We start from the raw sequence: 25,969 nt of genomic DNA on the forward strand, positions 1-25,969 counted from the left end.
GTTGAGAGCTGCATCAATGATACAAATCAGGATCTTGGAGGTCCTGTCCCAATATTTGTTGATAGTAACAAATCTACCAAACATTAGTCAAAGTCACTTCGAATTTCGACTTGGGAACTTACGTCTCCAGCGGCGGGTCAACGTGTGCAGGTATAAAGATGCAAAAGACAGCGATGTTGATTAATGTTGTGACAAATGCTGTGCCCCATTTAAGGCGCCAGATTGTTTGGCGAGACTCGGCAATGATACTGATTCTGTTGATGATGATCTGAAAGAGTAGCTGAATCTCAAATACCCAGAAGAAAAGGATGAAGAAGAAAATGGGAACGCTATTACTGTTAGATAACGTCCGGGCAGACAGTTTCGCATTGATACGCACCCTGGTTGAATGATGCCATTCAAGAATAGATAGCCGAGTATTCCAATCCCAAGATTGGCTATGATCTCTCCCCATATCATGTAAATATATGTACTTCGCAAGGGGCTCCGGTTTCGCCTGGTTTGTTTCATAGCCTCCCATACTGTCAAGAAGCCAAAGCCGAGGGAGAATCCCAAAGCCACCGAGGCAACCTTGTAATCTGAGATGCTACTCATGGTGTGGTTGTGTGTAAAGAGTGACGAAAGGAATGACTGAATGAGAAATCGATATCTGTAGAGGAGGGATGGCAAACTTTAAACAGGGGAAGGGTCTGGCTTTGAATTCATGTCGGAGAATATAACATCTCGATGAGACCTCGGCAACGGCTATACACTTGGACAAACTATTGGGAATTAGTGGGATCTGAAGTCTGAGCCGCCCCGCATGATAGGACAATAGTTGATCTTGTGGCGAAGATCTTGGGCCAGGGGATGGGGCACTAGTGCTGTAGTTTGAGGTGTCACGAAATAGGTCACGTCAGACTCTGGGGCTAGCATTGACAGAACGTGGATCAGAAGATGTCAAATGGTGTATTGGCAGTTGCAATTTGCTTCAAGTCTACTCGAGGAGAGCTTCAAGCGTATTGAAAAGTTGTCATATAGGTTGTCACCTAAATTTCATCCAAGATCAAAAAAGAAACGAGTACCAAAGCGTTGGGACCATTTGGTCCGGATCTCCGATACATCCCAGTCTGGGCATAGGTCAGATGAATATGACAAGCCTCAGTGGAGAACGTAACTAATTACAAACACTAGCAACTGGATTGACATGAAGATCCCGAGTATTCTACTGGTCGAAGTTCAAGAAAGCGGCATCTTCCGTAAACGAAGCGGAACTGTTCCGATCCAAAATGTCATTCAGATCCACGCGCACAGTCTTTTTCGAATCATGTCAACCAATCCTTGACCATTGACAGGTTGTTAAATGTAAGGACGATGGTGATCAGAGCCGCGATTACTGCACCCCTGACCGAAACCTGGATGTCAATCAAGCAAATCATCCTAGATCCTGGTCCATATCGATGGCACGGTATTGATCAGACATACGTGGCGGCTACAGTACCCATGGTAAAAGAGGGTATCTAGGCTCAACTCGTCGCCAAGTTTTAAACGTCCGGGGGTCAAAGACCAGATAAATCAGCAATGACTAATTAAGGATCTACAGCCCTTCTATTTGTTAGTCTGTTCTAGATGTCATGTTCTGATCTCGTGGCCATTGGACTCAGTTCTGGTGGTTGCAGAACACTTTGCTTGCCTCATATGTTAGAGTTTGAGCTAGTCACATTACCCCTGTTCTACGGCCTTTCTTCTTAGGCACACTCATATTGAATCTTAACTTGTGTGCTACATCTTCCCCTGAGCTATCAGCCCAAAAGTAGCCAATCCGACAATTGCGGGATAAGTTGATCAACAAGTTAAATCTCCACATTGATTTTCTTCCAGCTCTCTCTTTCCTTCAATCCATTCCACCACTTCTCGACAGCTGGATACTTGGGGAGAAGCTCACTGAAGCCTAGCGACTCTGAGATCTGTCCATAAGGCAGATGGAACAAATCGGCGAGGGTTACGTTGTCTCCAGCAAGATACTTTTGCTTCGAAAGAATTCGCTCGTATCCGATCAATGCTGCGTCGAGATCCTTGAGGTTACCGTTGACTATTTCTTTATTGGCAGGACCAAGGCCCTTGCGAGGGTTGAAGACCTCCTGCACAGCGATGCTACTGACATTGGGATCAAAGTAGGAGGATTCCAGCGATAGAGCCTGGAATTTGTCAGTCCGTATCCAACCATTAAATCAAGACGGAGATCTTACCTGCTGAAAGGCTGCGTATGCCTTGAGGTCAGTCTCGGGAGGAGATAGTTCGATACCTTGGCCACGATATTTGGCCGCAAGGTAATGGGCAATAGCACGGCTTTCTAAGGAAACCATCAGTCATTTAGAAAGACGTTGGTTGTCAATTTTGAACATACCAAAGACTCTAACACCTGCCTCCTCATCGATCAAGACGGGAATCTTGTTGAATGGATGAAACTTGGCGGCATATTCGTCGGTCTTGTGCTCGCCACCAAATACATCGACAGTGATCAACTCATACTTGAGGCCCTTTTCCTCGAGCACGGTGCATACTCGGAGTGTGCAAGTAGATGGACCATACCCATAGAGCTTGAGAGTCATGATGAAGTCGATATGAAAGAATGGGATAATTAATGATGTGATAATTGACTGAGATGATATCCGTGCTGTTGAGATATTGAAAACATTAATTCCATTGCTACATTTTAAATACCCAATGCCTTGTGCAGATAATTATATAATGCATTGTGATTCGGATGATTAATTCTGATAAATCTCACCCGGCTCGTCGCTGTCCGTCCCGGACGGATGACGGACGAGTATCGGACAGCGTCACATTTCGAATTTAAAGTGGCGCTGAGGGTGTCACATTGATCGGCCCGCTCCCCGGATTTGTAATTGCTTACTGATATATTGAGAAGCCGATAGGAGATATTATACGTATACTAATTGAATGGCTGGGCCTGACCCGAAGCATTCTTCAGACTCCGAACACGGTTGAACACCACGGTCGTTTCTGTCTTCTTCATAATACCATCCTCTTGTTGCGGTCTGTTCTTGTATAGTGTGTCGTCAGACTGGTCAGCAAGTCGGACATGCGTGATATGATTGGTTGATATTGAAGTTGTCATTCTGGCGCCGGATGAATGCTCCAGGTCGTTTTGGGCGAATCTATTTGTGGATGGTCGGGCGTTTTGTTGTTGCGAATCCCGGACGATGTGACCCAGGAGAGATGCGACGTTCATCTCGATGTATAGTTTAAGAAGGTAGACGAGTTGATGGAATTGAACATAGCTGTCAATCACATTAGCGACAGTCATCATTGTTATTGGAAGTACTTACACCACAGGGCTTGGGAGGAATGTAGCTCCCATCAAGATTATATCCAGTGACACAGATATAACTTCCATAGCCACGTTGAAGTAAAAGAGTTTGTTGTACTTGGTCAATCCATATTTGATCAATCGTGATCGAACAAGATAAATAAAATAGACATTAAGAGCCAAGTCGACGATAAGGAAAATGGCTTTCTCGGTTCGGTCCCATACAATATTAATTTCTTCGTACAAATGAGATATTTGCAGACGAGCGGGGATCCAAATGCAGAAGCCGCTGATGTTGATGAGTGATGCGATTAATGCGACGCCCCATTTGACTCTGTTGATGTTTCGTTTGTTGACCAAGAGGAGCGATATTCGGTTGATGATGATTTGAAGGGTAAATTGAATCTGCATGCTCCAAGAGACGACTAAAAACAGGTGGTTAGTCGAGTGTTACAACAAGAAATCGAACTAAGGGACCTACTGATAAAGAAAAAGACCCAGAAGCTGCACAGAAAAGACAAAGTCAGCATGAGTTAAGTTAATTGACAATAAAACACGAACCTCGGCGGACTGATCCCCCTCAACCAGCAGTACGTGACAGTGCCCATGATATTGCATCCAATCCAATCAAGCCAGCACATGATGATGTATGCGCTGAAGTGTCTCCCTCTTCTGTATGCAGAATATGTTTGTTGAACCGCCATGGCAGCAGTGAACATGGTCGCGCCCAAGCTGCAGCCAAAGATGATGCTGACAATATTGATCTCGAGATCTCCGGGCTTCTCGCTCTTGTACCATGGTGGAATAAGAAAACCTGCCATGTTGACAGTTGGTATCGGACAACAACGGTGTCTGATCGTTGACGGCTTGTCGGTCTACGGGACATTTCTAGTATTTAAGAAGAGGGGGGATTTTCAGGAGTCTCGTAAGATATACCCTTGGAGAACTCAAGCCACAAGCAATTCGTGTCGACAAATGATCTTCGATCGAGGCATTATTGTTTCATGTAGACGGTTGTGGGAGGTCTGTGTTGTAAACTCTATTTCTCGCATGAGATTTCGTCCCTACTAGTGCCTATTGGTAGCCAATTAAGGACTCGTGATAGGACTCTACCGTCCAATACAGTTCTGGGGAAGTTGGATCCTTGAACCGGCAGATCATTACCTAACTATTGATTACAGCCCTGGCATCAATCGTCAGCCTCACGGCTCCCAACTGAGGTAATCTCGCTGTTTAATCCTATCGTTCTTCGCCTTTCTAAGCTTACCTCAGTAGGTATAATTTGCGATTTATCCGGCAATCGTCATCGTCATCGTTCTTTACGCCACGGCGGTTGAGCCACGCAAGGTCTCGAACACTACAATAGCATCATTGTGCTCAGTCAAGACTGAAGTCTGAGCCCGACGACGATGGCCGTTATTTCCACTAAACTCTCCGATCCAAATGAAAATCAGCCACATCACAAAAGACATAAAGATCGCCTAATAATGAGCATCCGTGTGACGGAACTAGGAGTCTGGGTTTCTTCACCAACTGGCCAGGCTGGAACAGTGGCGCACCCACTGCAACCCAAAGACACGGCTCTCAGCCCTAGCATGAGTCGGGATCCTGGGGAACGAATTAGCTGGGTTCTGATTGGCCTGCCTTATCCGGCTCCGGGGAACGATCCAATACGTACAAATGCGCCGAAAGTAGTCTATTAATACAGAGCACAGAGTCGCATTAGAAGGGATATCGTGGGTAACAATGAAATGAATGGCGGGGCTGATAACGTGAAAAATCTGCAATGCAAGGATTCGAGAGGGGGTTTGCGCTCTATAAAAACGTGTCTTTTTATTTCCATTCAGCTGTGGTTGCTTTTGCTTTTGCTTTTGCTTTTGCTTTTGTTTATAGCTGAACAACGAAACAATAATGGATAGTAATTACGACTCTGTTCAGGGTGCGATTGCGTCGCTGACGATAAGACAATGGGTAATTGTTACTGTGGTCTCTTGGTTTGTGTACAAGATCGTAGAGGCTTTGTACAACATCTCACCACTTCACCCGCTAAGCAAGGTCCCTGGCCCGAAACTCGCGGGAGCAACTTATCTGCCTGAATTCTACCATGATGTAATTCTCGTTGGTCGTTATACACATGCTATTCAAAAGATGCACGAGAAATATGGTAAGTTTAGTTCTCAATGAGTCGTAGTCACGATACTAACAAAGAAAAGGCCCCATTGTTCGCATCAACCCAAATGAGACACACTGTTCTGACATGGCTTTCTCCGAGGAGATCTACGCTGTTGGTGGACGCAAGCGCGACAAGCCATTCCACCAAGTCAACGGCTCAGCCGCTGGAACTGGCAACGCATTTGGTACCCCTGATCATGACGTCCACCGATCTCGACGTGGCCCTGTTGCCAAGTTTTTCTCCAGAGCCATGATCGCGCGACTCGAGGAAGAAGTCCACGAGCTAGCCCAGACACTGTGCAATAAACTACTAGCTGAAAGTAGCGGCAAAGAAAAGAGCGCTCCTATCGATGTCGCACATGCATACAGTTGTTTCACCTCCGACGCCATTTCCAGCTACTGTTTCGGTGAGGCTTTTGGACTTTTGTCGCGCGATACCTGGAGACCTACTTTCCGTGAGGCTACTCTTGCAGTTCTCAAGCCAGTCTTTGTCTTTCGATTCTTCCCCTTCCTGGTTGGCAGTGTCAAGTATGGCAAGCATTTCGTCGACTACCTGCCCGCTGATGCTGCGATGCTTGTCCGTACCCTCCAAATCGACATCCCCGCTCGTGTTACAAAGACCAAGACAGACCTCAACTCTGGTATCGTCTATGAACGACCAACCATCTTTGCAGATTTACTACAGTCTGAGCTGGATGAGAGTGAGAAGGGAACTGATCGTCTCGTTGAAGAGGCTGTTACTATCGTCAACGCTGGAACCGAGACTACGAGTTGGGCATTGGCTGTTATCACCTACTTCCTCCTATCACAGCCCGAGACTATGAGCAAGTTGCAGGCTGAGCTCGCCACCGTTGTTGACGACCCGCGACACTTGCCTTCTTGGACGACTCTTGAGAAGCTACCATATCTTGGAGCTGTTATCAACGAGGGTCTGCGTCTATCCTACGGTGTTTCTAGCCGTTCCGCTCGTGTCCCCACAACAGAGGATCTTATCTACCGCGGAGAGTTCAACAAGCAGCACACTACTATCGTCCTTCCCCGAGGTTATGCTATCGGCATGTCATCAGCCATCTCTCACCACGACGAATCCGTCTTCCCTGACTCATACTCTTTCACCCCCGAGAGATGGATCGACGACGATGGAACTATCAGGAAGAACTTGGAGCGATCTATGCTTGCATTCTCCAAGGGCAGCCGTGGATGTCTTGGTAAAAAGTAAGTGATGCCTATGATATGGACTTTGGAATTATTCGCTAACTCATTTGGCTCTAGTCTTGCTCTTTGCGAGTTGTACCTTTCTCTTACAGCACTTGTCATGAGAGTTATGCCTCATATGACTCTCTACAACACATCTGAGCGCGATGTCCGATACGATCACGACATGTTTATCCCAGTTACTGTCAAGGGAAGCACCGGAGTTAGAGTGACAATCGAGGCTTAAACAAAACGCTTGTAGCTAAGCGTTATATACATGGATATAATATATATGTAATAGAAGAAAATACAATCTTTCCACCGTATCCCAACATCTCTCAGAGACTCATAATCATCGCCGATTTTCTTTTGTTTAGTTGATGTGAGCGTTGAAGTTGGTAACCTTGAACTGAGCACCGCTTCCGGTGAAAGGCTCGGTACCGAACTGGAAGGCTGTTGAGATATAATTAGCATGTGACAGATGACCAGGGCACATATAAACGTACTAAGAAGGTATTGCTTGCTGGCAGGGTATCCCTGGGTGTTGGCAAGGTAGTTCCAGAATTGCTTGACGTCAGAGTTGAAGTTGGTGACGGGGTTGGGGGCGACGAAGCTGTAGACTCGCATGCTACCGTTCATGCCGCTCCAGAGCTCCCAAGTGCGGCCCTCGACGTTGGCATTGCCGACCTTGGAGCCAATGGGCTGCACGCCACCATATCGTCCGAGCCTGGAAAGTATTAGCATAAATTCACAATGTTGTCGTGGCTCACTTACCAGATCATCAGCTCGTAGTCACCGCTGTAAGTGACGTGGTTAGGGTCAGAGGCAGTGAAAAGATCGTAAGCAACGTTGGCGCGAACGTTGGTTCCGCTGTAAGACCAAGCAGCGGCGGACTGCATGTTGCTGATGGAGCTGAGGAGGCGCTTGTTGCTGATCTGAAGACCAGAGTTGGGGTAGGCCTTAACATTGTCTTGGCCACCGGACCAGGTCCAGTCGGTGTGCCAGCCAGCACCGTTGCTGTTGGTCCAGTCAATGTAAGTGCACTGAGAACCAGAGCCAGAGCCTTGGCCCCAGCGGTTGTTGTTGAACTCGTAACCGCCGTTAGCGTAGTAGGAGTACTGGTCGCAGAGAGACTGGGCCAGTGTAACTGGTGCGAGGAACGCGGCGAGGAATCCGACAGAGGCCTTCATTTTGATAGAGTTGAAGAGTTTGGTAGAGTGTTGGATTGGAAGATGATGGTGATGTCTTGGCTGAGACTTGTTTCTTTTCACATACATTCGAAACTTATATACTTGCCTCTCCTGCCGACTACCCACTTCCCAAGATAACGAAATCCTGAGCATTCATGCCTAATTCATCTACGGAATCTTCTCCGAGACTCCATTGGTGCTCTCATATGGCTTCACGGCCCGTCAGTTCAGGACAATGGGCGGTCATTCCAACAAATCCAACAAAAGTCAAAGACCACAGTCGGTCCGTTTACATAGGCGAGGACGCATTATTTGAGGTCTAATGGGAAAGTGCTCAGTCCAAGCTGACGGGATACCCCACGAACTTGGCCTAGTCTGCCGGCTCTTGGGAAACGCCGCGACCCAGGTTCTCCATAGAGAATAATTGACCGTTCCTGAAACAAGCGTACGTGCACCAATGGAATTCCTCCGTTTTTTGGTTTAGTATCTTCCCACCAGTAATGAGATGAAGTAAAGTCACATCGTGCAACTTGGGAAGTGTGCTCGTGACTAGCGAATCCCGGAGAAATGATTCCAGTTTGGGAGAGACCCCAGCTGAAATATGGGACTGCTTGTGAGCCGGTGCCTTGGAATATTCACGGCCGAAAAGATAGTATAACCGACGGAGAGCATATTCCGTTCTAGAAGAGGATAAGTCTTGAGTGTGGGGTAGAGTCCAATGACGGTATAACGGCCCGAGAGATTGGGTCGGTAGAGCTCAATTGGGATGTTGGAGGGAAATGACTGGTTCTTGTTGGTATGAGTGCGCCATCGATCGAGTCTAATGATCAAATGCCGCCGCCAATGCAGTTTATGTCTTTGATAAGAGACGTCAAACTCTGTTGGTCTCTCTCTAGGGTGGGGGATAACCAAGCACCAAGACACTGATCATATCATGTGAATATTGTATAGGTATATAAGACGAGGTCTGCCTCACAACATGACTCTCATTTCTACCCTACACTGACAACAACACTCACACCATGGCAACTGCCCCTCTTTTCCCTCTCTTGCATCTCCCGATCGATCACCAGTTATTGCCGAATTCGAATTATTCCGGTAACATTCCTTGCCTGTAGCCACAACTTGCTCATACTTATCACCATCCCCTCTCCTCAAAATGCAGTCGAGAACAAAGGCTAGAATATTACAGGCGCGCATCATAATCGTATGCTCAGCAGCATGATCTTCCGTTGCTGCCAATACCGGGTAATTTGTCACGATGTTTCTACTGCTACTCTACTTGCGACCGACTTCGGTAAACCAATCGTTAGGTGACATCGCCCCACGGTTAAAAACTATGTATGTAGCGTTGAAGCTGGATGATTGCCACGTTTATTTCTCCTTTTGTCTGTTCCCCGGATCGACGCTTCTCTTTTGAGAATATTCAGACGAAATAGTCTAGTACTTTTTTAACTGCATTATGTAAAGTAACATACTCCTCCTTTACTATGTCTATAGTATTGTTTACCCGCGGGAAAGGTAACAAGTATGACGTCCATGACCTTGTTTCTGTCCAAGATGGTCAGTTATCTCATGATCACTGATGTTCGCATACCGTAATCTTGGAATAATTACAGTTCAAACATGTTTCGAGTTACGGGGCTGTAAGCTTTCTTTTAGGTACACACGCGAAATTAAGGTGCCACTATCGATGGCCGAAACACCTCACTAGAGAGGAAAATGATCTTCTAGATGCCCACTATGAAACTGTTAGCGTTTTGAAACATCCTAGCAACAAGGCGAAATGCAGGGATTCTATACGGACCCACCACCTCCGTCCTCCCTTATTTGACTCCAATTAGGCTCTATCCGACCAAGTTTATCCATCGATTGACAGCCTGTTTGACTGTTTCGGACTCTACATACCACCTGAATATGACGGATTCGGTAGATCTGTTACCGGGATGGCCTAGATATGCCGTTTATATCATCCAGAAGTGACGGGGCAAGGATAGAGACGAGATGCATATATAAACAACTGAGACTTCGCTCTGTTCAAAATCTTCTGAGACTTCTTCTTCAACAGGGACTGCCAGACAGAACCTATTCGCTTCTTCCTTCTATCTCACGAAAAAGACTATCAAGTCAGATTCATCTTCTCCCAGCAACATGCGCTCACCTATCGCTTTCTGCCTCGCCCTCCTGGGCGCTGCTCAGCTTGGAGACGCCGCCTCAGCTGGCTGTGGCAAGGCTCCTCAGTCCAGCGGCACCAAGTCCATGCAGGTCAACGGCAAGAACCGCCAGTACATCCTCCAGGTTCCCAACAACTACCAGAACAACAAGCCCCACCGCCTTGTTTTCGGCTACCACTGGCGTGATGGCAACATGAACAACGTTGCCCAGGGTGGCTTCTACGGCCTCCAGGGTCTTGCTGGCGACTCTACCATCTTCATCGCCCCCAACGGTCTCAACGCTGGTTGGGCCAACAACGGTGGTGAGGATATCACTTTCACCGACCAGATGCTCAAGTTCGCCAAGGACAACCTTTGCATCGACGAGAAGCAAGTCTTTGCTACCGGTTGGAGTTACGGTGGTTCCATGAGCCACAGCGTCGCTTGCTCGCGACCCAGTATGTTACAACCTTGAACTCTCACAAGCTACATCATGCTAACATTTATAACAGATGACTTCGCTGCTGTCGCAGTCATCTCCGGTGCTCAGCTCTCCGGCTGCAACGGAGGAAACTCCCCCGTCGCCTACCTCGGCATCCACGGTGCTGCCGACAACGTTCTCGGAATCAACCTCGGCCGCCAGCTCCGCGACAAGTGGATTGGTACCGACGGCTGCCAGCAGAAGAACGTCAACGACCCCGGCCCAGGTGCTCAGAACCACGTCAAGACTACCTACACCTGCAGCCGCAAGCCCGTTACCTGGATCGCCCACGGTGGTGGCCACGTTCCCGACCCTACTGGCACCAACGGTGTCAAGTTTGCTCCCGGTGAGACCTGGTCATTCTTCAACGCTGCCGTTGGTGGTGGCCGCAGCACTGGACGTCGCTGCTAGGTGTAGTTCTCTATGTAGCACGAGCTTCTTTTAAGTCAAAGCTAGAAGTCGTGTGAGGGGATGTGTGGAAAACCTTTATTCTTGTACATAGTAACCCCGAACCGGCGGGTTATGTTATATAAAACCAGTATCGAATTTTGTCAATAGTATTTAGCCTGATAGGTCTATCAGACCAATACATCACTGCACATACAACCTGAGATATAACAAAGTAAAATGTAGTTAAGATGTAACTAGTGACTATATCTTGCAGTCTTAAATCCTCCCAATATTCCTCTCGTTCCTTGTTACTTGGAACACTGACTATACATATAGCAGTTCCTATCGTTCAATAATGATGTTGTCTCTCCTTTTCCAGGTAGAATCCCAAGACTCTTCAACACTTTGCTATAGAGTAGACAAGATTTGTCCTTGTTGTAGCCGAAACTCATGCATTGCGTGTTCTTGAGACAAGTTTCCGCGCATGCACCTACACTCTTGACCGACATCGTCGTGCTAATGACAGACGTTTTCGGGGCTCTTGCGGGTGTCACACTCTTGTTGCAAGTAGTTCGTGGAGGAGGCTTAGAGTTAGAGATGGCGGAAGGTGTACAGGCAGGAGATACCTTCTTCGCAACAGCTGTCGCTTTGTTGGTGGCTGTGGTGGTTGCCTTGGCCTTCTTGTTCTTTGACGTTTGTGGTTTCTTGTTCGTGGTGGGCTTGCTGTTTGTCTTGCCAGTCTTTTTAGAAGTGCTGGTCTTCTTGCCACTGCTCTTGGACTTGGTATTTTGAGTTGTGGCCTTCTGCTTGGTAGACTTGGTGTTGCTCTTTGGCTTGGTCTTTTTGGTAGATGTTGGGTCAATTGCCGGGACTGGCTTTGATCCTGGGCGACTGGAGAACAGCCCACTCCCACTGCCACTAATGCCATTGCCGGTCATACCAACATCGTCACTGCCAGAGCTCCCTCCACCAGTGCCATCATTGACGTAGCCTATGCAGCCTTGCGCAATGGGGTCAGATTCCAAGGGTTCAAGCAGAGGGAACTTGACAGGCTCGTCGTCGCCCCACCGATAAAATGCGTCCAGTGTGTTTTCGAAGTGAATGTTCCAGGCGATTCCATAGCAGTCGCCCTCGATACTCGCGGAAATGTCCCCATTGTCGTCAAGTGCTGCGTTGGCCTCGAAACTGCCTTCCAGGACGACAGAAGGGGTATCCATGACACCTCCCTTGACTGTCCAGTGGTCAAATATGATGCCAAGTTTCACCCCGACACTGATCGGTAATCCTAAACTGGCCTCCAGTTTGAGTTGCCCGGTCGCTTCGGCCCTAGGCTTAAAGACCGGCGTGAGGCCATTGGAGTGACTCCTGCTGTCATCGAGCAGATCAACCAAGATGTCGATGTTTTCCCACTCAACCGAAGCTCCAATGAGTAAGGTACCTGTGGCTTCGATTGAGACCCCAGCCGCAATATCAACGCCGATGTAGGGCCCAATCTCGAAAAGTTTCCAGATGCCGAACGAACCAATCGTAATCTCAACAAACGGGTGGCTCCATTCTTTCTCATACTTGACAAACGCTTTCATACCTAGATGCAGACCAGCCTTGAACTGTGCTTGGAACCCGACCTCGGCGACCTCGATGCCGCTCAAGAGGCTAGCTTCGACAGTGCCGGTAAGCACGGCTGAGCCGCTGAATCCACATTCGACGCAGTATAAAATCAGCCCGTATGATAGATCACGCTCGGCGAGGCTGGAGTTATCCCAGCGTTTGTGATGGCCATTTGGGTCGGCGACCTCACCTTTGGTGTAAGAGTCGTCCGCTTCACCATCCTCACTCTCCCACGACGTGATCCTTGCAGCATTGGGCCATGGTGCATCGGGGTCTGGGCCAGGGAAACCGGAGTCAGGATCTGGATCATGTAGGTATCTGTTCCAATTAAGGTTGTATGTCTTCGTGCCACGTTTATCGAGATCATGCGGTTCAAACATCTGTGCGATAGTCTATTAGCTAGGGACGCAGATATGTGCCAAAGATGTACTTACGGCTCTCTTATCGAGGGCACGTCTCACATTCAATGTGCCAAGCGGACCCCAATTGAGAGTGAACCGTTCAAAGACATCGGCGTATTCAGTCGTAACACCCTTGGCCACAAAGGTCTTTGCATCATCAGAGAAAGTGACTGATTTAGCAAGGAACAAGTCGTTAGCATGATCCTCACCACAACCATCAGCTGATGTGATGAAGATGATCTTTTTGCTGCCCTTCCACTGGCTCTTGGCATAGTTATAGGCAGCATTGTTGGAGATGACTCCGGTGAGTGCGCCTTTTGTGCAAGTGACGGTAGAGACAAACTTGGAATGATCAAGAGGGACAACAGGGTATTGGAAGGTGAAGTTGGCCTGAGAGAAGATACCATCGTCACGCTTCCGCATTCTCTTGGTACCTGGCTCTGAACCAGGTGAGCCAGCCCAAGCTAACATGACATGAGTGTCGAGTTCGAAGATGGAAAAGTCTTTCGGGTCGACTTCAGGAGGTACTACAGGTTCGAGTGCTGTAGTATTCTCGCCTAATGTTGTGGTGTTGGCATCATCTCGACGGCTAAGATAAGGTAGGCCAGTCCCCGGTGCAGCATATGTATTGAAGGCAAAGAGAAAAAGAAAAAGGAAAGGTTTGATGCTCTGAGGAAGAGCCATAACTGATAGTGACTTCAAAACGAAAGCAAGTATGTTTGGAGAGAAATAAAGACAAAAGAGAAACGTGGTATAAGTGTTGGGCAGTGTGATTAGGAAACCAAGATGGACAGGAACTACATGACATGGGAAACATGGGGAACTCTAGATAATTGTATCTCATCATGTTGGCTGGCATCCTGGGGTTGAGTATAGTCCCGACACCAGAGCACACATGACTCGAAAACGCCGCATCTCTGGAGATAGAGTCGATGACGAGACTGTGCCAGAAGCCACCAAGTTCTGCCGCAATCAGATCTTTGTAACGAGCCATCTTGCAATTCTAAGCCACCGATGATACTGGTATTTGGGGGTAGACTTTCAGCCGTAGCATCGAATTGAGTCTGGAGTGTGAATCGGAGGTGTTCCTCCGTTGCTTAATTCCGTTGGGCGTAACTTGTACGGATGCGGGATCACGACATCGGACCATTTTGCCTTTCGCATGTTAGCAGAAATCCGCATTGATGGCCAATTGTATCAATATCGATAATAAGATTTCACAGATTCCATGTGGTCTACTGAGTGCAGCTCGGTTAACGGTTGACTGGCATGGGCGGCCAATCCAAACTCCTACAAGTAAAGATGGACGAAATCCTAGTGGCTGATGAAGTTCACCGATCTGTCCAGGAACGCCATGTGAAGATAAAGGACCATGGCGCTGGAACTCAAGCATACCATTGCTCTGTGCTACAGACAGCTTGAGCCAATAGTAGGCGCAACTGTAAGAAGCGTGTCTTTGAGCCAAAATCGCATTCAGCGTCTCGGATTACCTATTTGGAGATAGTGCGTTGGTGATTAGGACAAGCTTTACATCCACGTGAAGAAAAGAAGCTTGTCTTATGCTTAGTTTTTAGAGTTTACTAGTTAACGAGATATCGCCAATTGTATATTTTTGCTGGCATATTAATGCGAGTAGCAAGTGAGAGTCGACGCTTACTTGCGCAGTGAAACAATGCCAGGCATGGAAACTTATTTCTAGAGGACTTTGCTCGTGAGTATTTGAATGATAGAAGATCAAGATGATCATTCTCTCAATAACAAATTGTAGGGTAATTATGTGACCCTGCATTTGTTCATAAAGCATAAAGATGCGGGACCTAGTCGATTCGCCTAATTCTCCAAAACTAGTCACTTTCGACTTTCAGGATGTGAAAGCAAAATGTGGCTGACTGAAGATGGGGAATGCAACTTGCCCGTGTCCACCATTCCTGGGTCTAGAGCCTGGCCGACGCCATTTTTGTAAAATCATTCGATTCTTAGATTTCGTCTATTCTAGCTAGATGCAGTTGTACTCTTTCTCAACAGGTAGAGTAGTCACGGATTGCAGCTATGGATGTTTGCAATGTCGACTCGCTTCAAGGACAAACTCCGTTGTTCGCCTGTCTGCACCATGTGGCAATAATCCGGATATGGATTATCGCGAAAGGAAGTCGTCGATACTTGACCACAGAGGCTTAGACTCGAGCTGTATAAATCTCTCTCTATCGAACCACAGACAATCAGAATTACTATCAACAAACATCTCATACAGAGAACGCCTTCCCTGCAACATCATTCAGACTCTTCTGTATCTTCCTTCAACATGAAGACAATTCTATTTTCTGCAGCCCTCATTCCTTTCTTAACAGTATCTTCTCTGGCTGCTGACGACGATAATGTTACTTGTCGCACAGAGCTTGGAAAGACATCAGTCGCCAGTATAAAGACCGACACGGTCACCAAAACCGATCCCATCAAGCCGACCAAAACAGTGACCATCATCCCAACCGAGACAGAGAAGGTTGGCCTTTGGTCAACCGTCACTAAGTTTTCTAGAAAAACCTTTACGCGAACTGCCAAGGGTGGCACAGATACCTTTAGCACGACAAGCACCTTGTTCAAGATTGCTACTGTCACTGTTACTGCTACTAACACCATCACTACGACAAAGACTGGCACTGTCATGTCCACCCGCACTACTGTGGTCCCTACCACTGCGGGCTTCAGGTTCATCTCCGACACTGTCAATGAGGAATCGTTTGCACCTGTCGCTGGACCACGAAAATTTGCTAGAAACCCCCATGCCCCTCCTCTGGTCAAGCCTGGCCTGAAAGCCTTTGCTTTCCCTAACAAGGTGCACTGTAAGTTCTCAATACAGATGAACCCGTATAATATAGTTTGCTAAACGGCAATGACAGGTACCGAATTACTTCCCAACACAGACACCAGAACTGTCAAGAAGACAGGCAGTCCCACTACCACCACCGTCTCTACCATGCGGACAAAGACAAAGATTGCAATCATCTCTACCACCACCACTCTCATTCCCGATGACGTTTCTGTCACAAAGACATTCACTACCAACATGAAGGTCACAACTTACTCTACTACATATAAAACATCCACCAAGAGTGCCACCGCAACCAAGACAAGTATCAAATCTGGCCCAACAGAGTATGCCGCATGCTCAGAAGGAAACATGTTCGGCCCCAACTTCAACAGCGGAGGTACTGGATACTACATCACCAACGTCCTCAACAACGGCCCTGGTATCCCATCCGATTACAAGATTGTGTCAAGCGGTGCCGACTCTGCAGATGATTGCTGTTCTTCTTGCATGAAATTCAACGGCTGCGAGACCTGGATCTATCGTGAGAGGAACCGCAACTGCTTCCTTCTCTATCATGTTTTGGAAAAGGGCGAAAAGTGCCCGTCGCAGAAGAACCATCCCAACTTTTTCCTGTCCAAGAAGGGCGCAGATACAGGGGCTGGTTTCATTGCAGGCAATGGTGTGTGCGGCTTTACATACAGTGGAAACAGTGATGGGTCATTGTTCACTGTCGACACTTAGAACATTTCATTTGTACTTTTCTTTGTTTTTTCCCAGACTGAGAGAGTCTAGTCATAGTTTTTAATCAAGATTGAGATTCTGCCAAGCTTATGACATCAGTTACTCTGAAGCGATTCCCTTTGATCATCGTCTCCGAATGCCCTCCTTTCAAGGTAAGAAACTTGTTGTACAATATGAAGGATCAGAGTGCGGACTTTCCTATGTAATATGTGGTGGCAAATACCGTAATTGAAGCAATGGGATATGATTTACGTGCTATTGACCAATCATTGATCCAGCCCCCAAGTGAGAGTAAGACCTAACGAAGCGTGTCAGATCTGACTGGGGCAGAACCACGCTGCGGAGTGGTCCTGTCTACTCTATTTGAGAAAGTTATTCCATCATTCATTCATCATTGTGTTTTTTACATGTTTCAGCAAAACCCGCGATCTCCACTTACGTATTTCTCTTCCCTATTTCACCCTTTTGTTCTTGGTTGTGCTGTGCGGAACGGAACGGAGATAGCGGATTTAATCCTTGTCAGAGGCTCAAGTCTGGGTAACGTAGAGATAGTTGGGAAGATGAACTAGGTCATTGTTTGACCAGTAAACTTGGGGCCGGAGTTAAGAAAACGATAAATAGCCACCGGAATCCAGTACATAGAAGTAAACGACGACACCAACTACCACGATATCCACTGGTTACTGAATCCCCCGTTCACAATGGCCAACTTCGAAACTAAGCTTTTCATTAACAATGAGGTAAGTAGCTACAAGTATAGACCTCTTGGATCTGGCTGACTTGCCTCTCAAGTATGTCGACGCCAAGTCCGACAAGAGAATCAGCGTCCACAACCCCATCGACGGTTCACTGGTATCAAGCGATGTTCATGTCGCTGGCCCACAAGATGTCGATGACGCTGTAGAAGCAGCCCAGGCAGCTTATGCTGGTCCATGGAAAAGGTTTACGGCTGCTCAGCGAAGTGAATGCCTGGTCAAGTTTGCCGACCTTGTTGACTCCAAAGAAAAAGAGCTAGCTGAGCTCGAGACAATCGCTATGGGTCAGCCCACTAGTATTGCTGTCAGAATCACCAGCATGATGTCTTCACTCTTTCGCTGTAAGTGTTATTGTTCTCTACAAAAATTCCGATCAAATCTAACTAGTATCTCTCTAGACTACGCTGGGTGGACTGACAAGATTCATGGCGAGCAGCTACCTCCCGAGGGTGGCGTCTACAAGATCATCAGCCATCATCCCTATGGTGTCGTAGCTGGTATCAGTGCCTGGAATGGTTCGGCCATGTGAGTATTTTCAGTACACTATCATAGAACTCAAACCTGACCTCAATATAGTCAACTCGGTCTCAAGGTAGCCCCCGCTGTAGCTGCAGGTAACACGGTACGAACACCAAACAACACTCATTAAACAATCTAACAAGTCATAGATCGTATACAAGATGTCTGAAAAGTCTCCTCTGGGTATGCTCCAGCTTGGTTACCTGGTCAAGGAAGCTGGGTTCCCACCTGGTGTCATCAACATCCTCAACGGCGCAGGAGAGACCGGTTCTCTTCTAGCATCTCACATGAAAATTCGCATGATATCCTTCACTGGATCAGGTTTCACGGGGAGAAAGATTTCCGAGGCGGCGGCCAAGTCTAACCTTAAAAAGGTGGCTCTTGAGCTCGGCGGAAAATCGCCTGTTCTTGTGTTCAATGATGCGAACACTGAAAAAGCAATCGATTTGTAAGTAACTATTGTTAGAGGTGCTGGTTTCTATGCTTGCTAACGCTTGTGCAGTTGTACCAACATGTTTCTTTTCAACTCTGGACAGGTCTGTGCGGCCCCAAGCCGAGTTTATGTCCAGCGAGACATTGCGACATCATTCATTGAGACCTTGAAAACACGGTATACACAAGCCGCTACTGGGCTTGGTGGTGACCCCAAGGATCCCTCAACCTTTATGGGTCCTCTTGCGGATGGTGCCCAGTATGAGCGTGTGATGGGTTTTATTGACTCCGGTAACAAGGAAGCTGAGCTTGCCGTTGGCGGACATCGCGTGGGTGATCAGGGTTACTTTGTCGCCCCAACTATCTTTGTCAATCCCAAGTCCGACGCCAGGATTCTTAAGGAAGAAATATTTGGGCCAGTCTTGACAGTAGTCACCTTTGACACGGAGGAAGAGGCTTTGAAACTAGCAAATGACACGGAGTATGGGCTTGCCGGTAAGTAACCATCTCCAACTAAAGTCTCGGCCGAGAAAATGCTAACCGTACATAAAAGCATATGTTTGGACTGAATCCCTGTCCCGAGGCTTGAGAATGTCGGATCAGCTTGAAGCAGGTGTTGTGGGTATCAATGGAGGATCACTGGGCGCTATCCCTATGATGTCGGTTGGTGGATTCAAGCAAAGTGGTACTGGCTCAGAGTCTGGATACGAGGGTATCAGGGAATATCTCCAGTCCAAGGCCACTCTGATCGCCATGAATTGATAGCATGGGAAGGATCTAGATTGACCCAGACCCATAGATGCACCAGGAGATAGTTAAATGCAATCAAATATTTTATTTATAGTGGCAATGCATATTACAAAGATTGCTCAAAATGGTATGTGGTGGGCCAAATACGATTCTGTCCATCTCAAAAGAGTTCTCGCTTAAGCATGTCGATTATGCAACCATGCTTTATGCTTATGTTTGCTTACGTGGGGACTAGTCAAGCTTCCCTCAGTCCATTGCCGAAGAATACTACCCAATCAGAAGTACAAGTCTAGAACTCCAGAGGCTTCGTTATTCGTACTTGTACAGATACGATGAGGTATGGGCGGCCGATGCCGACTTGCCGCCCGCCCGCCCGTCCCTCCAATTGACAATCCAATGAGAACTAATTAAGTGTCACGGTTCCTGTCTCAGTGGTTGCTCGTGGCGAACTAGTACCTTGTTACCCGTTCAGAAAATAAATGCCGAGGACGTTGGCGTTTCATTATATCTGAGATAGTTTTTGAGTGCCGGTGAAATAGAATAGACTAACTTGTGTATAAGCATCAATAATTTAGTGCATTGTTTCGAAGTCCCTGTCTTGTGTCCTGTGTCCCGTGTCCGATGATCTGATATTATGTTTGCAATTTCTATGGACGTTGATATTCCATAGGATCGCCTCGAGAATGCCACGTCAACTACTATTTCAACAGCCAGTTGCAGAAACCGGCTCGTAAAAGGCTACTAATTTAACAGCCAATTGCAGAAGCTGGCTCGTATGAGACTTCAGCCGTCGGAAGCGCGGCACAAATTTGCCATACGTCCCCGCTGACAAGTTTTCTCCGAACAGTCGGCCGCTTTCTCAGACAAGGCTCCAGACTGGCTGGCAGTACGCGATCCTTTCAAAATCCATTTCGATCGTCGTGATCAGAGCTTACGAAGCCACTTCATTGCATCTTTGTAACAACCTGAAAAAGGCATCTGGTGGATATAGACTAAGAAGTTCAAGGAAGGAGATTAACAGACTACATGGCCACTCGAGCAGCATCACAAGTATAAAGAGCCTCGACTTGCCGTCTCTTTGTCTGAATCATCACCTCTCAAGCTCACACTCAACAACCACAACAACAACAACAACTTCTCCAAACCACAAACCAAAACACTCCAAACTTCAACATGCAGTTCACCGGTCTTCTCTCTCTCGCCGCCTTGGCCACCATGGCTTCTGCCGCTTCCATCAAGGTCAACTTGTACGTTTTCAGCTTCTTTCGCATCACTTCTATCAACTAACAACCATACAGCTACTCTGACACTGGATGCCGCAACTTCATCGGATCCCGATTCATCGACTACAACGCCAACCAGGGCGGTACTTACCACACCGGTGGCCCCGCCGGTTCTCGTGGTGGACTTTACGTCGACTCCAACAACTCTGGTCTCTCCTGTAAGTTGACAAGCTTGTACTCTTGATGGAAAACATACTGATAAGTGACTTAGACCGAGGCTTCAGCAACCACGCTGACGGTAGCTCCCCCTTCACTGGTAATGTCCGTGATGGTCAGTGCATTGGTACCCTCGACGGCCTTTACGCGGTTTTCACCGTCTAGATGGTTACTTCTTAGACATCCAGTCATATGACATCGTTGGAAAAACTATTGTGCCGATCCCTTTAGAGAAACATGCGGCTGGGGTAGTATTGCATCGAAGACCATTGGATACATCATGCGCTGGGCATATGGATCCGCGACAGTCATTTCCGTCTACATATATTCTTCAAGTATAAGTACAGTCTCTCATTATATACATATCATGATGCTTTGATGTATCTCATTGTAAAAAGGTTGTGGCTGTAGCTATCTGGCCAATCAATCGGCTCGAGTTGTGACTGCAATGAAATGCTCCGTCAGGAAATAATTATACAAAAAAAAAAATCTATATCATTATAGCCAATGTAAGTGGCTAACAAATCATCTTTTGAATACTTTAATTAATTAAACTCCTACAACATAAACATTTACTCCTCTTGAATAAAGACATACAATCTACTCCCAATTTTGAAGTTTGACTGAACACGAGGTAATCAAGGCCTTGCTGTGTAACGTTGCACATAGTGCGCAACCCATAGATTATAGTATTTGCCAATAAACATTTTAAATAGTCAAGCCACCTGCGGAATCGCGGAAATGGTCGTTGATTCTCATGGCTTGTATCAGCCGACGGAATTCGGCAGTGCCTGTGGATCCCAATGAGAGTTTCAGCTAGTGGTGTCTTCACGAGGCACTGCCGGACTCCGTCAGTCAATAGTTCAAGTTAGTTGGACGAACCGTTGGGCCGATAGATCACTAGACCAGGGACAATGAAGCCAGCTTGTCAATGAGTACATACCAATTTGCACCCATCTTTGCCAAACCACCGTCCATGTCAGACCGAGCTGATATAATTTCTATCACGGGTGACTCGGCTGCATCTTACTGCATCTATACGAGGCCTCCTCAGCTGTATTATATGATCTGAGTGATCATATGCTCGCTGGTGGCGTTCCATGGATAAATACTTCTGTCATGGTTTGCTTCTAAAGCGGTACCTTGCAGATAGGCTGGCGGGTATGCAAGGACGGGCCTCAACAACATGGGCCATAAACTTTCAGCTTTGGACGCCACTTACTGTATGTTGGTTATCGATCATCAGCGCACAGACAAATATCAGTGAATTGGTTCTCATGATTTAAGTCTAGCCCGCCCTCTACGTCTAAGCGGCCTCAAATAACACGAACAGGCAATTTCGTTTCAACGCCACAAACATCTGGGACCAATTAGACGCCATTTTTAATTCATAGTTACTCCGAAAGAAGTTGAATCAGCTCATAATACAAACTAGACAAGGTTGTCGGTAATTATTTGGCCCTGAAACGTGCAGCTTTTAAAACATGATCTTCCCGCAATGGCCGATCAGCAAACGGTCCTTAGTGTATCCGTACCTGGATATATAAGACTGGAAGATATCAGTTGTTCTTCATCTGCCAGTATCACCTTCATTATCTATTCAAGTCACTCTCTCAACTTATTCTTGCCTCTCTCTATGTCAATATGAAACACTTTTTATCACTCGCTCTTTGCTTCAGCAGCATCAATGCTGTTGCTGTCACCGTCCCTCACAAGTCCGGAGGAACTGGAAGTCCTGAAGGGAGTCTTCAGTTCCTGAGTCTTCGGGCCTCAGCACCTATCGGAAGCGCTATTTCTCGCAACAACTGGGCCGTCACTTGCGACAGTGCACAGTCGGGAAATGAATGCAACAAGGCCATCGATGGCAACAAGGATACCTTTTGGCACACATTCTATGGGGCCAATGGAGATCCAAAGCCCCCTCACACATACACGATTGACATGAAGACAACTCAGAATGTCAACGGCTTGTCTATGTTGCCTCGACAGGATGGTAACCAAAACGGCTGGATCGGTCGCCATGAGGTTTATCTAAGCTCAGATGGCACAAACTGGGGCAGCCCTGTTGCGTCAGGTAGTTGGTTTGCCGACTCTACTACAAAATACTCCAACTTTGAAACTCGCCCTGCTCGCTATGTTCGTCTTGTCGCTGTCACTGAAGCGAATGGCCAGCCTTGGACTAGCATTGCAGAGATCAACGTCTTCCAAGCTAGTTCTTACACAGCCCCTCAGCCTGGCCTTGGCCGCTGGGGTCCGACTATTGACTTGCCGATTGTTCCTGCGGCTGCAGCAATTGAGCCGACATCGGGACGAGTCCTTATGTGGTCTTCGTATCGCAATGATGCATTTGGAGGATCCCCTGGTGGTATCACTTTGACGTCTTCGTGGGATCCATCCACTGGCATTGTTTCCGACCGCACTGTGACAGTCACCAAGCATGATATGTTCTGCCCTGGTATCTCCATGGATGGTAACGGTCAGATCGTAGTCACAGGTGGCAACGACGCCAAGAAGACCAGTTTGTATGATTCATCTAGCGATAGCTGGATCCCGGGACCTGACATGCAAGTGGCTCGTGGGTATCAGTCATCAGCTACCATGTCAGACGGTCGTGTTTTTACCATTGGAGGCTCCTGGAGCGGTGGCGTATTTGAGAAGAATGGCGAAGTCTATAGCCCATCTTCAAAGACATGGACGTCCCTACCCAATGCCAAGGTCAACCCAATGTTGACGGCTGACAAGCAAGGATTGTACCGTTCAGACAACCACGCGTGGCTCTTTGGATGGAAGAAGGGTTCGGTGTTCCAAGCGGGACCTAGTACAGCCATGAACTGGTACTATACCAGTGGAAGTGGCGATGTGAAGTCAGCCGGAAAACGCCAGTCTAACCGTGGTGTAGCCCCTGATGCCATGTGCGGAAACGCTGTCATGTACGACGCCGTTAAAGGAAAGATCCTGACCTTTGGCGGCTCCCCAGACTATCAAGACTCTGACGCCACAACCAACGCCCACATCATCACCCTCGGTGAACCCGGAACATCTCCCAACACTGTCTTTGCTAGCAATGGCTTGTACTTTGCTCGAACGTTCCACACCTCTGTTGTTCTTCCAGACGGAAGCACGTTCATTACAGGAGGCCAACGACGTGGAATTCCGTTCGAGGATTCAACCCCGGTATTTACACCTGAGATCTACGTCCCTGAACAAGACACTTTCTACAAGCAGAACCCCAACTCCATTGTTCGCGTCTACCACAGCATTTCCCTTTTGTTACCTGATGGCAGGGTATTTAACGGTGGTGGTGGTCTTTGTGGCGATTGTACCACGAATCATTTCGACGCGCAAATCTTTACGCCAAACTATCTTTACAATAGCAACGGCAATCTCGCGACACGTCCCAAGATTACCAGAACCTCTACACAGAGCGTCAAGGTCGGTGGCAGGATCACAATCTCGACGGACTCTTCGATTACAAAGGCGTCGTTGATTCGCTATGGTACAGCGACACACACGGTTAATACTGACCAGCGTCGCATTCCCCTGACTCTGACAAACAATGGAGGAAATAGCTATTCTTTCCAAGTTCCTAGCGACTCTGGTGTTGCTTTGCCTGGCTACTGGATGTTGTTCGTGATGAACTCGGCCGGTGTTCCTAGTGTGGCTTCGACGATTCGCGTTACTCAGTGATTTGTTAGGAAGCCAAGTTTCATAGGATATTATTCTACTCAGCGATCGGTCAATTTAATTTACTACCCTGTTTACTTGAAGTAGTCGTCGCTGTAAAGGGTCGCCGTGTACTCTTTCTGTTGAGTCAACTCGTGGTCCGTCGCGTCACTCTGCCTGTGACCCAGCTGAAGACCACCAGAAAGAAGACTTCAAACGTATTTTCAGTCTAGCAACAGCACCAAGAAGCTCGCTGTCAAAAGTGCCGGTGGCGTTTATCGGGAATCGATAGTTTGACGGCCTTACTCGCGTCTGGTGTAGCTGGAAAAGCATCAACCATCCGGCCCAATCACGAGAATGACGTCAATGGCTGTGAGTGATGATACTAACTGAAGATGGTAATTCAACTGACGATGGAGCGTTCACATGCTAATCGGTCTCGATCATCAACAGCAGTAAGGAGCTTGACAGTTTGTGCTCTGTTGATCATCAGATGATCTGGTGTTCCTGCAATAGATGCACAAGGCCAGGAAAAGAGGTAAAGCCACTTTGTCTACCAATCGGTTGGGATGCGGTGAGATGTGAAGGGAATGGGCTCAAGAGTCTAGACCTCCCTTCTCTTCATCTGGTTACTCGTCGCGGTTTGAACCCGGGGATGACCAATCGCGTAAAATTGTTTGCCAGTGAGTATTTCGGATTTCGCGTTATTACCCCCGAGTTGTATCGGCCGAGACATGGGTTGACCTACCCTACATGAACAAACAACTTGACGCGTTCAACTTGTTGGACGTATTCCGTGGCGATCCGATTGTATATGAGAGCAAGAGTAATTTATTCTCGTGTATAATGACTCTGTTCATAGAATAAAGTATAAAATATCTTTGTTTTGACGTGTTCTTGTTCCTGTTCTCGGAATGGCTTGCCGAGATGTCATCTGAACCTACGGCTAACAACATGAACAAGCGTTTGTTCTCCATTGTGCAACGGATCTGGGGTAATGCATAACCCTTGTTCAACGGTAATGTTTCTATTGGTTTACGATACACCAACAGCGGGTCTATGCTACTTTAATCAGAATTGTGCATTTCACGTTTTGTTCTTCCATCTCTGTGCCTCTACACTACAGTTCCCGATCATCTGTCAAACTCTTTCGAGAGCCATACCATCTCAACTTCCCATGCCAAGTCATCTGGTCTTGAACCTCGGATGCCACCCGAAAGACACGCTCTTACCGTCTCCCCGACCAATACCTTCCACGGACGATAGCATCAGAAAGAGGATAGCGTCAAAGTCAACAAGCTGAAACCCCGCCCGTTGGATCGACAGACCATAACCGAGTAGGAAACACCCTTGCTAAAGAGTGGTGGATAAACCATCCTTCTCCGCATTCCTTTGGAAGTTCCTCTTGCGCTCCAATCACCGAGATGCGCTTCTACTCAGTTGTCACGCGCTGTAGAATGGGCGTTTCTTAGCGTGTCTCTCGCGTTGGGCTCTGACTCTGAAGCCTGTTGCAATAACTGCCCTTTCTTTCCCCATGGGGCACTAACCAACACTTCATTCCGCGTGTCTAGCACGTTTCCAACCCCGTTACCAAGCATGTCATTGGTGCGCAAGGAATACCCATGATGTGCTTTATTTGTGCCGAAAACCTGGGGGTTAAGTAAAGTTTCTGGGGTAGTAGGAAATACGAAAAAGTAATAAATATCGAGGATCCCACTCTCTGTCGATCAGTCTCCTTCTGCATCTGCACAACTATTGATCAATTGAACCCATCATGAAGCCCAAGGTTTATCAGTTCCTCGTCGGAGTGTTTGCGTCCTTTGGATCGCTTCTCTTTGGTTATGATTTGGGTGTCATTGCTCAGGTCATTGCTTCGCAATCCTACCAAAAGACCTTTGGCACCACCGATGCTTCCCCCGAAACGTAAGACACACGCAACTTGAGGCTTTCGCGATACTA

The 25,969-nt window shown here is 47.4% G+C and overlaps 12 protein-coding genes across 12 annotated transcripts in view; 7 read left to right on the plus strand and 5 right to left on the minus strand.

Moving 5' to 3' along the window:
* Positions 1 to 1,304: 1,304 nt before the first annotated feature.
* Positions 1,305 to 1,484, minus strand: FGSG_13863 (uncharacterized protein; the record flags this gene model as incomplete). The annotated part of the gene is made up of 2 exons (XM_011327017.1): positions 1,305 to 1,383; positions 1,465 to 1,484. 2 exons carry the CDS (start codon positions 1,482 to 1,484, stop codon positions 1,305 to 1,307), a joined length of 99 nt encoding a protein of 32 aa, XP_011325319.1.
* A 348-nt stretch (positions 1,485 to 1,832) lies between these two features.
* FGSG_11040 (glutathione S-transferase) lies at positions 1,833 to 2,591 on the minus strand (the record flags this gene model as incomplete). The annotated part of the gene is made up of 3 exons (XM_011327018.1): positions 1,833 to 2,177; positions 2,229 to 2,332; positions 2,387 to 2,591. 3 exons carry the CDS (start codon positions 2,589 to 2,591, stop codon positions 1,833 to 1,835), a joined length of 654 nt encoding a protein of 217 aa, XP_011325320.1.
* Positions 2,592 to 2,935: 344 nt separating this feature from the next.
* Positions 2,936 to 4,134, minus strand: FGSG_11039 (uncharacterized protein; the record flags this gene model as incomplete). The annotated part of the gene is made up of 4 exons (XM_011327019.1): positions 2,936 to 3,284; positions 3,333 to 3,738; positions 3,795 to 3,817; positions 3,875 to 4,134. 4 exons carry the CDS (start codon positions 4,132 to 4,134, stop codon positions 2,936 to 2,938), a joined length of 1,038 nt encoding a protein of 345 aa, XP_011325321.1.
* Positions 4,135 to 5,224: 1,090 nt separating this feature from the next.
* Positions 5,225 to 6,926, plus strand: FGSG_11038 (uncharacterized protein; the record flags this gene model as incomplete). The annotated part of the gene is made up of 3 exons (XM_011327020.1): positions 5,225 to 5,477; positions 5,527 to 6,700; positions 6,758 to 6,926. 3 exons carry the CDS (start codon positions 5,225 to 5,227, stop codon positions 6,924 to 6,926), a joined length of 1,596 nt encoding a protein of 531 aa, XP_011325322.1.
* A 126-nt stretch (positions 6,927 to 7,052) lies between these two features.
* FGSG_11037 (endoglucanase-1 precursor) lies at positions 7,053 to 7,869 on the minus strand (the record flags this gene model as incomplete). Its single annotated transcript, XM_011327021.1, has 3 exons — positions 7,053 to 7,132; positions 7,186 to 7,406; positions 7,454 to 7,869. 3 exons carry the CDS (start codon positions 7,867 to 7,869, stop codon positions 7,053 to 7,055), a joined length of 717 nt encoding a protein of 238 aa, XP_011325323.1.
* Positions 7,870 to 10,020: 2,151 nt separating this feature from the next.
* FGSG_11036 (uncharacterized protein) lies at positions 10,021 to 10,914 on the plus strand (the record flags this gene model as incomplete). Its single annotated transcript, XM_011327022.1, has 2 exons — positions 10,021 to 10,480; positions 10,535 to 10,914. 2 exons carry the CDS (start codon positions 10,021 to 10,023, stop codon positions 10,912 to 10,914), a joined length of 840 nt encoding a protein of 279 aa, XP_011325324.1.
* Positions 10,915 to 11,637: 723 nt separating this feature from the next.
* Positions 11,638 to 13,325, minus strand: FGSG_11035 (uncharacterized protein; the record flags this gene model as incomplete). The annotated part of the gene is made up of 4 exons (XM_011327023.1): positions 11,638 to 11,732; positions 11,834 to 12,881; positions 12,936 to 13,072; positions 13,112 to 13,325. 4 exons carry the CDS (start codon positions 13,323 to 13,325, stop codon positions 11,638 to 11,640), a joined length of 1,494 nt encoding a protein of 497 aa, XP_011325325.1.
* A 2,239-nt stretch (positions 13,326 to 15,564) lies between these two features.
* On the plus strand, positions 15,565 to 16,452 carry FGSG_13864 (uncharacterized protein; the record flags this gene model as incomplete). The annotated part of the gene is made up of 2 exons (XM_011327024.1): positions 15,565 to 15,742; positions 15,800 to 16,452. The coding sequence occupies 2 exons, from the start codon at positions 15,565 to 15,567 to the stop codon at positions 16,450 to 16,452; spliced, it is 831 nt and encodes a 276-aa protein (XP_011325326.1).
* A 701-nt stretch (positions 16,453 to 17,153) lies between these two features.
* FGSG_13865 (uncharacterized protein) lies at positions 17,154 to 18,920 on the plus strand (the record flags this gene model as incomplete). The annotated part of the gene is made up of 7 exons (XM_011327025.1): positions 17,154 to 17,192; positions 17,245 to 17,548; positions 17,606 to 17,732; positions 17,784 to 17,829; positions 17,876 to 18,174; positions 18,229 to 18,653; positions 18,712 to 18,920. 7 exons carry the CDS (start codon positions 17,154 to 17,156, stop codon positions 18,918 to 18,920), a joined length of 1,449 nt encoding a protein of 482 aa, XP_011325327.1.
* Positions 18,921 to 20,081: 1,161 nt separating this feature from the next.
* FGSG_11033 (uncharacterized protein) lies at positions 20,082 to 20,512 on the plus strand (the record flags this gene model as incomplete). Its single annotated transcript, XM_011327026.1, has 3 exons — positions 20,082 to 20,155; positions 20,207 to 20,349; positions 20,403 to 20,512. 3 exons carry the CDS (start codon positions 20,082 to 20,084, stop codon positions 20,510 to 20,512), a joined length of 327 nt encoding a protein of 108 aa, XP_011325328.1.
* A 1,479-nt stretch (positions 20,513 to 21,991) lies between these two features.
* FGSG_11032 (galactose oxidase precursor) lies at positions 21,992 to 24,114 on the plus strand (the record flags this gene model as incomplete). Its single annotated transcript, XM_011327027.1, has 1 exon — positions 21,992 to 24,114. The coding sequence occupies one exon, from the start codon at positions 21,992 to 21,994 to the stop codon at positions 24,032 to 24,034; it is 2,043 nt and encodes a 680-aa protein (XP_011325329.1). The 3' UTR covers positions 24,035 to 24,114.
* A 1,670-nt stretch (positions 24,115 to 25,784) lies between these two features.
* FGSG_13866 (uncharacterized protein) overlaps positions 25,785 to 25,969 on the plus strand; it is a gene marked incomplete at both ends in the record, with an annotated part of 1,736 nt that continues 1,551 nt past the window's right edge. The window contains one exon of the mRNA XM_011327028.1: positions 25,785 to 25,933. Coding sequence (XP_011325330.1) covers positions 25,785 to 25,933 — 149 coding nt within the window. The remainder of the gene's footprint in view (positions 25,934 to 25,969) is intronic.

The sequence above is a fragment of the Fusarium graminearum genome, chromosome 3, assembly GCF_000240135.3.
Source record: "Fusarium graminearum PH-1 chromosome 3, whole genome shotgun sequence".
In the NCBI taxonomy this organism is placed as follows: domain Eukaryota; kingdom Fungi; phylum Ascomycota; class Sordariomycetes; order Hypocreales; family Nectriaceae; genus Fusarium; species Fusarium graminearum.